This window comes from Pocillopora damicornis, chromosome 8, assembly GCF_964200805.1.
Source record: "Pocillopora damicornis chromosome 8, jaPocDami1.2, whole genome shotgun sequence".
Lineage (NCBI taxonomy): Eukaryota > Metazoa > Cnidaria > Anthozoa > Scleractinia > Pocilloporidae > Pocillopora > Pocillopora damicornis.
Genome location: NC_142677.1, coordinates 384102 through 397676, shown reverse-complemented (window position 1 = coordinate 397676; position 13575 = coordinate 384102). Strand labels below are relative to the sequence as shown.

At 37.2% G+C, this 13575-nt stretch overlaps 1 protein-coding gene and 1 long non-coding RNA gene across 2 annotated transcripts; both read left to right on the top strand.

Moving 5' to 3' along the window:
- Positions 1-256: 256 nt before the first annotated feature.
- Positions 257-2925, top strand: LOC149040820 (uncharacterized). Its single transcript, XR_016179249.1, has 3 exons — positions 257-329; positions 585-1443; positions 2057-2925. It is a non-coding gene; the product is annotated as an uncharacterized LOC149040820 (long non-coding RNA).
- Positions 2926-5834: 2909 nt separating this feature from the next.
- Positions 5835-10428, top strand: LOC113680693 (pancreatic triacylglycerol lipase). Its single transcript, XM_027197731.2, has 6 exons — positions 5835-6027; positions 7321-7575; positions 8016-8318; positions 8684-8899; positions 9526-9756; positions 10317-10428. The coding sequence occupies exons 1-6, from the start codon at positions 5973-5975 to the stop codon at positions 10325-10327; spliced, it is 1071 nt and encodes a 356-aa protein (XP_027053532.2). The 5' UTR covers positions 5835-5972; the 3' UTR covers positions 10328-10428.
- The last annotated feature ends 3147 nt before the right edge of the window (positions 10429-13575 follow it).

Here is a 13575-nt window from a genome sequence, read left to right as displayed (position 1 = left end):
TTTTTAATTTATTGTTTATTGGTAATTTTTTTAAAATAATTTTTTTGACTAATTGTTTTGGTGATTTTTTAAAATTAATTTTTTTTAAAATTTTAACTAATTTTTGATTTTGTAGCTCTTTTGTTGATAATTTTTTAGACTATTTTTGATAATTTTTAAATTAATTTTTAAACCAATTTTCTAGCAATGTTTTTAATTAATTTTTTTAATTATTTCTTTAAAAAAATTTTTTAAAAACTGAACTAGTGAACAGCACCCCGCTTTTAGTTGTAAAACGTCTTTATTCTCCGACGTGTTTCGTCCAACTACCTCTAAATTTTTTGAGCGAGGTGAGAAAAATATTTGGGGCCATGGTTTCAGCTACAGTATGATAGACAGTATGTCAGACAGTATGTCAGACAGTATGTCAGACAGTATGTCAGGCAGTACGCCAGACAGTATGTCAGACGTTAAGAAAAAAATTCGTTACGTGTAATGGTATTCAGGCCGACTGCGCACTTGCCATTGGTCGGTAATGACGTGAGAAACGTGTAAATATTGGGGAATATTGCAATAATTTCAGATAACACTATACTGCTTTATAGGATATAGGAATCACGCTGGTCGAATCGGGACGAGCATCCTCTACCCAACTTGAAACAACGGAAATAAATCTGAGGCCAAAGGAATAAAACAGTGGTGACTAAGAAAGTTATTTCTTATTTGCCTGCTTGTATTCCTGATTGCAGCAGCAGCAGCGGATAAGTATTCAATCCACAAGTATGTCTTGAATAAGTAAGGAACATTCGTGCTCGCTTATATTAAGTGTATATTTGGTTCAACCTGGTAATGTTTGGTAGTGTTTTAGTGTCATTATTGCACGAACAAGAAGTAGACTTTGTGTTGGATGCAAGGGTTTGCCCCAAAAATAAACAAGACTGGGTTAAGTTATAGGAGAAACGTGAATCATTCGCAGTTGACCAGCTCTTGTGGCTAATGTCTATTTGGGCTTTGGCTCGAATCTTCCTTTTATATTTGGCACCCAGATGAAAAAATAACCTTTGACTTAATTCAACTTCCCAAGATTATCTTATTAGAAGTGCCTTTCTTTTCTTTGAGTATCCTCAACATTACATACATAGACATGATTATCTGATCTTCTCCTCATCTTTTCTTCATCTTCCTCTTCTTCATTTCCATATGTGCATGATAGATGCCATGCAATACAACCAACAAAATTTGCTAATAACGTTATTTATCCGCGGAAAGTCATAAAGTGATCTGAGAAAGCTCTTTTCACTGATTAAATAACTAGCTTGAGATAACATGACTCGAATTCTTTTTCTCGAAGGGTAATGTTAATTTGTATTCGAGAGCGAAAATATCCCATTGAGTTTTTTATTTGTTTACATAGGGCACGGAATCGAGACGGCATTTGTTTTAAAGGATCTCATGAAATATTGGGTCCAACACAGATGTAGTAACAAAATGGGTACAAAATTTTAAAAAAAAATTCCAGATCTAGTATAAATTACGAATATTAAAAAACAACATGGAAATAATTAATAAATGCATTTTGGCTTGAGATGCCTCTCATATGCTTTTCTCTTTAAGTCAGTTCATGGGCTGGTGCCATTTTTTTTTTAGTTACATGAAAAATGTCATTATGTTGGAGTCTGTAGCATTAAAATTTTACAATTCAGCAACCTTTCTCCTTCGAGGTCTTACCTGACTGTACGTGGGAGAGGATCAGGTTTCCCCCCTCTTTAAGTCAATTTATGGGCTGGTGCCATCTTTTTTTAGCGACATGATAAAATTTAAGCAAAAGAGCTAATACTGGATACACTCGAACGACACGGTTTAAGAGCTATTACTAATATTGTGATGATGATTATGACTATAATTATTATCATTATTATCATTTATATCAATAGGATTATTATTATTATTTTTAGTGTAAAGCGCTTTTGATCAGCGTATGTTAATAGCGCTATGTAATTGGTTGTTTATTACTAACAAATTATTATCATGATGCTGATGTGCTGAATAAGTGAAATCGTTCTTTGTATTTCTGCAGGTTTCTTATGGCCCTTATGGCCCTTGAAGGTCTGCTATGGAAAATACGGCTGCTTCTATCAACATCCTGGAGTTATGTGGGGGCACATCAAAGTTAGACCATTCTTACCACCAAGCCCGACTGATGTTGGTACTAAATTCTTCATGTTCACCAGGAATGGGTCTGGGGAAGTTAATGATGTTGATATAGATAAACTGGAGGTGGTTTCACATAACAAACTATCTTCTTGGCCAAGTCCTGGCCGGACTTGGGTTTTTTTCGTTCTTCTGCTCGTGAAAAGTGAATTCACTTAAATAATAGTAATATCAATAATGACATTTAATAAGGGAACCCAGCGGTTTTCAGCGGGGCCTTCAACAAAGGGGCCGGCGTATCAAGCTTAAAGACTTGATCCGTTAAACGAGACTTAATTCAAGGATCTTTTTTCGTTCATCCATGTTTTCGGAAATCCAGTATGGATCCATATTAAAACACTCTGAGAACCTCATAGTCTAAGTGTAAGTTATGACTGGTCTTTAGCTTAATATTTGTCATAAATTATATTACATCTAGATAATCCAATTTTCTGGCCCTTAATAATGAAAGACGCACTTTTACAGCATGAGGACTGTAATGTGGTTGTGGAGGATTGGAGCAGCCGAATTTTCACTTTCAATTACGAAAAAAAGCTACAGAGACTTGTAAGGCTGAGAACATTTATTTAAGCTTCTTACATTAACTGCTGATCGATCATCTTTTATTCAAAGTACGTCATCGTGTATTTCCTCAGACGAGATGAGAAATAATTGCAATGAATATAAGTGGCTTCTTTTTTCTTGTCGATGGCATAGATCTTATTTTGAATACACGAATAAATAAAGGGCAAGGTTTCTAAAATAATTGTGGTGCTACGTCGGTGGGGGTTTAAAACAAGATCATTTTATTTTTATCAACAACAATTATAATGTAAACTAGTCACAGTGATCTCTAAAGTTGAGGTTTCGAGCGTCAGCGCTTCATTCGCCCTAAAGAAGGACTAACACTCGAAATGGCAACTTCAAAGACTATTTACGTTTGCCACTAAATCGATAAAATCAAGCTAAGCCTCCAGTTTGTTTTCGTCGTTCTGCGTTTCGTGCACAAACATTTAAACCTTTCCCCATGTTTCACAGTTCAACTGTTTGGTGCACATGCACCAGCTTTATAAAGAAACTGACGGCTATCTCCACATTGAACTTGGAAAACAATGGAAAACAACACCGCAAAACCTCCTTTAGACATCATGTTTCTTCAACGCTCTACTGTACCGTGACTCTGGCAGTTCTAGGGAGAGTGGGCTTCTGAATAAGCATCAGCGGGGTGTTCGCAGTTATGCTGCTTTAACTTCTCTCAAGTTTTTGTTTAACCGGATTCAGTGCTTTTTATTTCCACTGTAAACTTTCCCTAATTTTCCAGTCTACATCTATGAGAGCTATATTAATTACAAGAGAGTTTCAGTGGGGAGGTTTAATTTGGGCCAGGTAAATTGTCTTTAAACACTGGGTTGATAATGTAAGTTGGCCACCGTTATGAGTTTTTAGTTTAAAACCCTTTGCGGTCTCCTATTTACTTTATAAATTCAGTTGTTATACTTAATATCTTGAGATGCCCCCTACGTTTTAAGTTCGATATCTCCGAAGTACATTCAATCACGCAAATTTAGTTTCAATTTTTCAAAGCACATGCTTTTTTGCAATTACTTAATGAAAGCGAGTGCGGAATTAATCAGGAAATTCTTTCTTGTTTGCTTTCTTTCAACTGTGACATGTGCCGCGAACAAGGTCAACTCTTTACAATAGAATGATTCTTCTAGACGTGACAATAAGGTCTAATTGTCAATTAATTTTTAATATCTTTCTCACCGGTTTAATAACTTTGAATGCATTGACCAGACAAGAACATAAACAAATCAGCGATAGGTGAAAACTAGGAGATGTTGCCAACCAAATACTTTGTCGTCTTTGTTTCATTCATTGGATTGATTCAGGGTATGTACATGTTGTGGTTGTTAGGTATTTCCAATATAGATAAGCATGGGAAGCGCTTGGACAGCTTAGAGCTAAAAATTGATCAAATCTTTGAACGGAAATCATTTGTGAGTGGTTTTTCATGAAATTTGTAACACACTTTGTAAAGGTATGTCTGACGTAAATCTTAAGTTAAGAAATACATTTAAAGAGGATGAGGTTCGTCACAAGATTTCCGTTGCGTAATTATGCAAGATATATATATCAAGTATTTACGTCATCAAAGATACATTGGCTTTTAGATGGAAAGAAGAAGTGTTTTCAGGGGAACAATCATTATGTAAGGGATTTGACACTTGCACTGTAAATACTTTGCTCTCCAGATAGCTTCATATTATTTGTATTCCCATAATTTACTGGAGACGAGTGGAGTATTTTTTTATCCCACGTGACTCCAATTTGCTTTATGTCTGGAGTCGCTCTCGCTGAGCAACTTATGCTATTCTGCATTCACAGTTATTACGCTTATTTTAGACGGGATTCGTAAATCCTCGTATTGAACTTCGCGAGTTGATGTCTGGTAATTTTGCTGCTCCAATGGAATTCGAAACGACGTGTTTTTGGACAAGTTTTCCTGTAAAACCTGTTGAGAGTGCTTTAAAGTACCAGTAATGTATACATTAAGCTTTTGACTCGAACTGTCTGTTAGTTAACTTAGTTTTGCTATTCCAATCGCTTGTTTTCTGGGTAATATAAAGATATTTTGACGTCACTCAATTTCAATATTACTAAGTATCTGTCCAATCTTCACGCAAGTTATTCGAAAGAAAACAGATGTCAACATCATACCCCAAGCCAACTAAAGGATACTATTTCTCGGCCTCTTCCCTCGACTAACAACGTTTCTATGCAAAAGATTATTGACATTTTTATTGTGGCATATATGTTCCATATATGCTATATTTCAAGACCAATAACAAGATCAAAGGACCTAACTTAGCGTCCGAGAAATATTGCGACAAAAGGTTCTCTTAATTTGCTAAGTAATGTCACCTCTTTGATACGAGAAACCGTTTGGAAATTTAGCAAAATAGCTCGAAACAGATTAAGAATTGCGGGGGATGAAAACTGATTGTCCTAGGGGATATAGAATTTAATTCAGAGCTCCTTCTGTGAACGGTGTCATGACGCAGCTGATCAATTAAAAAAAAAACTTGAATAACCAGATCAAATTTGTTGAAAATCACTCTAATAAGAGGCTTTACCCCAAAAGTTAAATCCTCAAGTGGAGAAAAAAAATTCCATCGATCATTCCCATAAACCGCTGTTGAATTACCTCGTACATTAGCATATGAACATTGATGGGCACAGTACACCCATTGTTTTAAATATCAATCCTTCAGTCAACTCATGCCTGAAAATCGTTTGAATGCAAAGAAGAAAGAAGGAAGATTGGTTTTTCAATGCTCTGAAGTTGAAGTTTGAAAATAATATATCCAGCCACTTTTGAGCGACTGATTCTACAAAATATTAACAAGTCTCGAGTTTGCACTCAAACTGTTAGGTTAACAAAAAATAATTGTTATTTACATTTATATTGAGTTTTTCGGATATGAATGATACATCAGATTGATCTATCTTATTCAGTGACAGTATGATAGAAATTAAGAAAACATGTTAGAGATTTCGTATAATAAAACTCAAGCCTAGTTAAAAAATTCTACTTTTTATCGAAATCCGATTGGTTGTTCATTCAAGGTGTGACGTGGGCTAATGCGAAATATTGGGCAATGTTCCAACCTTTTCAAAATCAAACTTTATTATATGATGAGATATTATCATTACGTTGAACGATTTCGGACAATCAGCATCACCGAAATTGAAACCACGAAATTGAAACAAGGCTAAGGCGAGGCCGAAGGACGGAAGAAATGTTGGCAAACAAAGTTATCTTGTTACTTATAATCTTAACTGCAGCAGCAGAGGGTGAGTACTGAAGCCATACGGTCGTTATTTACTTTCACCTATTTTAAAGATCCCTCCAATGAGTGAGTATTATTCAGGCTGGGTTAAGATATTCAAAGATTGTTTCGCTTCATCAACTGAGTCGAATATTTAAATTAATCCCCATAAAGAGTTTCAAGATTTGTTTTTCGAGCGTTAGCCCTGGCTTTGCCATTCACTGTGATTTAAGGAACGTCACTAAGACTTTGTATTTGGATACAAACGTTTGCTCTGACGAAGGGCTAATGTCAGCTTGAGAAACTCTTTATAGCAGCCACTCATGTTACGAAACCGAATTATCTTGTTATGCCCCCCACCGACGCAGCATAACAGTTTCTTTAGTGGCTTACCCCGCTTATAGGATATTCTACTATCGATCCAACGTTTTTTAGGTATTTGTCAGTCTCATGGTTGAAGGAAAGACACCAAGACTTTTTATTTGGATACAAACGGTTTTCTCTCTTTATAATCAATAGTGAGTCTATCGCTCAAGCGTAAAAAAGCGCGACTTATTTGCATATAAACAATACTTATCTGTATGGTTTGGTCGTTTGCATAAATTTGACTTTTAGTTCCAGAAATAGCTATCGACTGAGGTTTAACCTCTACCTAATCAGCGATCCCTAGACAATTTTTTTCCATGACTATGAGCATTCATTAACTCGTAGCCACATTCATAATAACCTTATTTATCCTCAGTAAGTTGTCAGGCGACGAGAGTGTATTTATGAGTAAAAGACTTACTGAGTTTAGATACCGGAATGTTAGTTAATATCTCGCTTTTAAATATTATTTCTCGAAAGGGTCCACGTCACTTTAATTTGCATTCGAAAGGAAAAAATAGACAATAAGATTATATTTCAGTATTGTAACTAGGAAACGAGCTTGTTGCACAATACGCAAACGTACTACCTAAACAAGTCTCAAAAAATAAAATTGGTTCACATAAATTATAAATCCCAGAAAATGAATAACCATCTTGATCCACATAAAAATGAATTTGTAAAATATTTTAAGGCAAGGTACCACGTTGACATTTAAATGAACTTTCGGTCCAATCAAACTTCACGGACGCAAGCATTTGAGATCGAACGAAAAGTGCTACCTACTCACGATGCGCCTCACAGGTTTCATATTTTTAGAAGTTCCGCGTGAGACACTGCATCCAATACTTGGCGGCAGCTCTTTTACTTTCGCTTTACCGACTACATGGAACACGATGCCGATGTGCCGAAATACTGACGATCCACTTCTGCGTTATCTTTACTTCTACAGGTTTCTTATTTAAAAAGAAGCCCTCAAGGGTATGCCATGGGAAATACGGCTGCTTCAATAAACACCCTGGAGTTCGTTGGACGTTTTTCAGGATTAGAGCAAAATTACCACAAAGCCCATCTGATGTTGGTACTAAATTTACCATGTTCACCAGAAGTGGTTCTGGGGAAGTTGATGATGTTAGAGTAAGTAGATTGAGGGCGGCTAAGTTCAACATCATGCGACGAACTATCTTCGTGATTCATGGATGGAGGGGTAAGTACCACGAATGCCTGCAGCTAGAGCCCTTAAACCTGGGATCTGCATAGAATGTAAAATCTGGTGGGGGGGGGGGGGGGGGGGCAGGACATCAACTTGGGTGTTCACTATCCCCAGAACATTTTTAAATCATTGAGTGGCAGATTAATAAACTGGTCATGGAAAGTTTTGATATTTGATCCCTTCCCCTCGAAAAAGGTCATTGATAAAAATAGGAGCGGTTGAAGCTTTATGACCTAATCCCCCAGAAGGAGTTCATTCCATGCGCCGAATGCAAGCCCTTCAGAATTTAATATTTTTTCACTCCAGTTTTAAACAGTCCTCAGCCACTGGTTTCGCAGACGCATACATCTGGTGTGGCACAATTATTCACTTCCATAAGAGACATAATGACTAAATAATTTATATCTCTCTCTCATACACCACATCAAATCTAGAGAATTCAAAAGGCTGGGCCACACGGATGAAAAACGCGTTGATGAACCGAGAGGACTGCAATGTAATTTTGGTGGACTGGTCCAAAGGAGCAAAAAAAGGTTATTACCAGTCTGCTGGAAACACTCAACTTGTGGGGGCTCAGGTGGGAGAGCTTATAAGGTTCCTGATTTCCAGTGCCGGTGGGTCACGTAACTTGGTCGACAAGTTTTATGTTATAGGATTTAGCCTTGGTGCTCAAGCAGCAGGATATGCTGGAACTTATCTGAAGGATAAAGCCAGAATGACACTTGGCCGTATAACAGGTACTTCTGGGAAAAAAAATTCTACATACCATGGATTACATTAAATTCCCTCTGCCATTTCCAGCAAAATTTTTATTGTTGAATGGTAACGATCACGGGCAGAAAATTCAAGATTCGTTAATTAAAACTAAGCCACAAGCAGAGGCTTTGCGAAAAATGGGAAATACTTTGTTTGAAATGTAAGTTTTCGTTTGGCCCACATGTGCTTGAAAGTCCTGTTCAAATATCCTTCTTGTCCACCTTGCTTCCCATTTGGTTGGGAAACCAATCGGTGAAGGAATGCTTTTACCTGTGTATTCATTCAAGCCCTCGTACTGACTCAAACTTGACTTTGGACCGACCCTTGCTGTCTTTTCTTTTTATAGGATTAGATCCAGCGGGACCCCTTTTTACCAATGTCGGCGATGCTCGTTTCCGATTGGATAAAAGTGATGCTAAATACGTTGACGTCATACACACTGACATGCCACCGAAGGGTGGATTACTCGGTTTCGGGATGCGTAAGGAGGCTGGTCATGCAGACTTTTTTCCAAATGGAGGCGTCCGACAGCCTGGCTGTAGACAAAAACTTGCGAAGCTGGGTACGTTTGTGCACATTGCAATAGAAATAGAATATTCCTCAAGAGATCCACTCCTTAGAAGGTTTCAGGAGGTGTCAATTTTAGATTCCATTTCCTTCGGGGGAAAATTTTGTGATCTTCTTCCTCATTTTTTAAATTTTTTTTTAGAGAAACCTGCCGCTTGACTTCAGTGAGTTGTTCAGCTCGGGTTAATCCCTAAAAGCGCATAATGTGACAGTTAAAGGAAAAAAAGCAGTTGTTGTGGTCACCTGAGCATTCCTATTTTCGCTAGTTTGGAATTCATGTGCTGACCAGAAATCAAAATGGCGAACATAATAACATACACAGGCCAAAATCCTCTTTTTCGTATCTCTTGCCATCCTTTCTTTCCGTTTTGACACAGGGTCTGTTTTGGTTTGTTTTAGATCTGCATTACTTTCTTTATTCCAAGTTACTGTTTGAAACGAGTGGTAAAGTGCCTTTCAATAACCTTTTCAAAAATCAACCTGATCAAGAAAACAACAAAAAAAATGCAAAGGAGGAAACTTTAGAAACAGGCGATGAGAAATAAAAGGAAATACAGATAAGCGGTACAAGGACTGACAAAAATTTAAAACACTCAACTAAAATGATTTTTCTTTCTTTAGCTATCTTCCAGACAGTGATCTGTGACCATATGAGGGCTCCAGAATACTACATTGCTTCAGTTCAAAACAATTGCTCCTGGAAAGCGTTACCATGCCACAGTCTCTCAGACTGTGAGAAAAGAAAGAGCACTCCATGCCATGGTAAATGCCCCTCCATGGGATATGATGCCGACAAAACAGCACCAACTGGCAATTTTTACCTAAAGACAAATAGCAACTCCCCATTTTGCGGTATGTTGGTGTTTATTTGTTCTTCCAGATGGTTTTGCAGCACCGTTGATTAAGCTCAGATTATTTGTGTAACACCCGGTCTAAGTCGTATGGTACCCATACATAAATTTGAGCGCTGGTTGCGTTAACCGAAGTTTGCCGTAATTACTTTATGTTATCTAGATGCTTTCTGTTTGCTGTTCTTTTACTTCATTATACTTTGCATTTTCTTTGATTTCTATAAATCATGAGCGCAGTATCATATTGGAGTGTGGCTGGTACCTGACCAACTGATTCCCAATGAAAGCAATCGCAGATATTGAGGTTTGAAAATGAATCCAGGCTTTTGCGGACCTTCACCCATTCCTTCCAAAGGGCAGTATAACGCCATCGCTAACTGGACTGCGAAGGCACTTGCAATTGTCTGGGCCTGCAATTTGATAAGAAAGATAAAAGGCTCCATGGTTTGAACGTGAGGTTATTTTGCTTAAGGTCTTTTTCTCTATGAAAGAGGATCACTCCACTGTGACAGAGTGGAGACAACCTAAACAAACTATTTTTTTCTCTTTTCGGTTCGTTAGGGTTGAGCTAAAGTGTGCAAGTGCAAAGGATTGTGGATCTACGTCTTGATTAAAGAATCTACCGGTTCAAGTCAAACGAATGATTGAAGAATAAATTTCTTTTCTTCCTTGAGTTTTGTTTTGCTTTGTTCACTTGTTTTATCTTTAAAAAATAAATGGAGACACCCCTCTGTTCGTTATGGCCCCAAGAACATTTTCACCTTTTTTTATGGACCATTTTTCTAATTTTCTGGGAAATAATTGAAAATGACAAAAAGGATACCCCTCAGTATCCACTTCTAGAACTCTAGGGGGGGAAAAAAAAGGGAAAAGTTGGGAAGGTTTTTATTACCTATGACGTTGTAAGACTATGATACCTTAGTAATCAATTTTTCTCCGAATTAAAACAAAAGAAAACGTGCGAGGGAGACTGATAAGGATTGAGTTGAGGTGAGCCGGGTGGCCGGCTGGGCAAAGCTCGGAAAGTTGAGGGTCAATCTGAGGCTGCGATCAATAAAAAATTAATTTGAATAACTAAAAGCATCTAAAAAACACAATCAAATATGATTATATTGAACAAAGCGATGAAACAATTCATAAGTTCGTTCACCCACCACGCTTGATTATAAAATTACTATGTCCTGTCCCCTTCCGCGCTCATTAGTTAGCGCCAGTAAGACAACAAACAACATTCGGGGCGTTTTTCCCTTCATCATACTTATATCCCGCACTTATCATCATTATTATTATTATTATTATTATTATTATTATTATTATTATTATCGTCATCATTACTTAGCTATTTCATAATCGATCAATACATGGCAGGAAAAGCAAATTCTATTTCGTTACTGCCGTTGTATGTATTTGTTACTTCGCAATTGGGCCAAACCAAATCCTGGTTGCGTGCACTTCTTACTATAAAAAATAAGATCCTAGTCTAAGTTTGATGACACGTTTATCACTCTTCCAGTGATAAAGAGTTTCTGAATACAGCCAGTGTGTTGCGTAACATGTTCATGATAGAGTGTCGAATGTGTCTCATCTTCCAACAATAAAGTATTGGGTTTAAAGTCGAATTAAGGAATACAAGAGAATTCGAGAAAGAGATAAACACTTTTAACAGAATGCTCGGACCGTTAAGTGCTACGACAATGTAACAGAATGAAGAAGGTAAGTAACAAATTAAATACGCCACATACACGTAAAATACACCGACTGCAGACTTTCGAAGGCCAGCAGAATTTACCAATTCACTAGGCCTTTGTTCTTCGCACTGTACTTGCAGGGAATTAATCTGGTTTTTATGGCGTTGCACAACTTGATAAATCTTGATACAAGCCATCGCACTCACTAGGTGAAAGAGGATCGAGGGAATATAGATAAGAGGGTACGCAATGTGCAGTGGAACCCAGAACCACATCAGCGAAGCAAACGCACTCAGCATCCAATTGAATATTACCACAACAAGTACGCGCGGGTACGTTACAAGTTCATGGTATCTTAAATGAAGATGAATGGCCAAGAATCTATCCAAGCTGATGGCTGCAACGCCACTCAAAGAAGCCATGCAAAACAGTACTGATAAGGCATAGACAGTCTTATAGAGAGGACACCCAGGAGAGTGTTGTGCCAGCAACTTGACATAAACTGAAGTAAACAATGGCTGAGCAAATATACCAACACCAACATCTGAAACAGCAAGACTCAACAGCAAAGTCTTCAGAGGTGTTGGTAAGAAGGATGTTTTTCGTATTCCGTGGATCGTTATAGCGTTTAACACCACAGCAGTATAACATAAAAAGCTGTTTAAGACGACATTTGCGATACACGTCCAGCGAAACGTCTTCACTTCAGATGTATCTGGCCATAGTTGCAGCAAATATTCGCAAAATGAGTCTACCATTGTATGGCTTCTAATTTGTCGCAGAACTGTAATGGGAATGTGAAATATGTGAATAACAAAGTGGTACTCGCATCTAGTTCACAAAGTTCACATTATGACAGTTAATTTCCATCAACCGAGCGAAATTGGAATCTTGGCCTATTGGTTACCATCCATTTTTATACGCTCCTAGTTAAAACTTTATGGTTTCGGAACACAGTTTCAAAATTAACTGTTCGCTGAGTTCGTTTTCAAATTAAAACATAACGCTCAAATAAGTCTCCCGACTGACACGAAATGTGAAGAACAATGAAATGAGTACCAGTGTTTACTTTCAAATGTCAATTATTTTTACTTCAGGTGTAAAGTTTGTTGAAGCTGCGCCTTTAGGACATTTTTAAGTTGCGCACTTACACTTCGAGGAAAAGAGTGAGGAAAATATTTTTTTTTGCATGAAGTTTGTCGATGAAACATCCGACGTAACATCTTTAAAAATTACTTTAGAGGGAAAAAACGTTCGCGTGCTTTTCCAAAAAAAAAAAAAAAAAAAGCAACAACAAAAACACCCACGTACAAAAGAGCATACACAAATAGATAATAATTTGATCTGCTGATGACATACAAGCAACGAAATAATCTTCGCAAGCTAGAAGTAATTAAAGATGAAGAGTTCTTGAGTCCTTAAGTCCAAGCTGCAAGAAAAAAAAACCACAGTTGCCTCGTTCCCAAGATGTGGCTTTGTATCTTAGTTGCAGTAGCGCCCAAATATTAGTTGGGAGGCCTGATTTCGAATCCTGCTGAGGCCTGAATCTTTTTTAAGCTTCTATCTGCATTTTCGTTAATTTTACAGCTAACCCGGTGGGGATTATTTGTTTACTTTTATGCTCTCTTTATCTACAGTTTTCATCTTTCATCAGTTTTAAGTGTCAAATTCCGGATCTTGCCAATGATCAATAATTTATTATATAAGTTGTATTATTTGCAGTTTTCTGGTGCAGAAAAAGATTTTGCTTGAAGAATTTCAATTAAATGGATAAATTTTTAATCAGAAAATACGGATAATTGAACGCCATTCCGAGAATTTTCATCAAGTCTTAATTAGAGGAAGCCGGAAAAAACAGTAATACTGAGGAAGAGCTTTTCGCGGGTTCTGTCAACATACATCGTGGGTTTATCACTTAAAAAGCCCTACTAAATATTTCATTTAAACTGGATAAAGTGAAGCTCTCTTGAGATGTTTCACGATTCTATGCCGTAAGAATATAATCTTACTTAAGTTTTATTTCCACCTGGAGTAGTTTTCCTTAATTTACTGTTGTGGTTGTAGTCTGTTATTGCCGTTCGTTTAACACGCACTAGTTCAAACGTGTATCAAATTTGGGTGGACGTAAAAAA

Bases quoted from the DNA above. Each gene is read 5' to 3' on its own strand.
- LOC113680693 (XM_027197731.2), top strand. From the start codon at position 5,973: ATGTTGGCAAACAAAGTTATCTTGTTACTTATAATCTTAACTGCAGCA. The intron at 6,028-7,320 runs GTGAGTACTGAA...TTACTTCTACAG, and splicing joins CTTAACTGCAGCAGCAGAGG to GTTTCTTATTTAAAAAGAAG. The intron at 8,319-8,683 runs GTACTTCTGGGA...TTCTTTTTATAG, and splicing joins GACACTTGGCCGTATAACAG to GATTAGATCCAGCGGGACCC.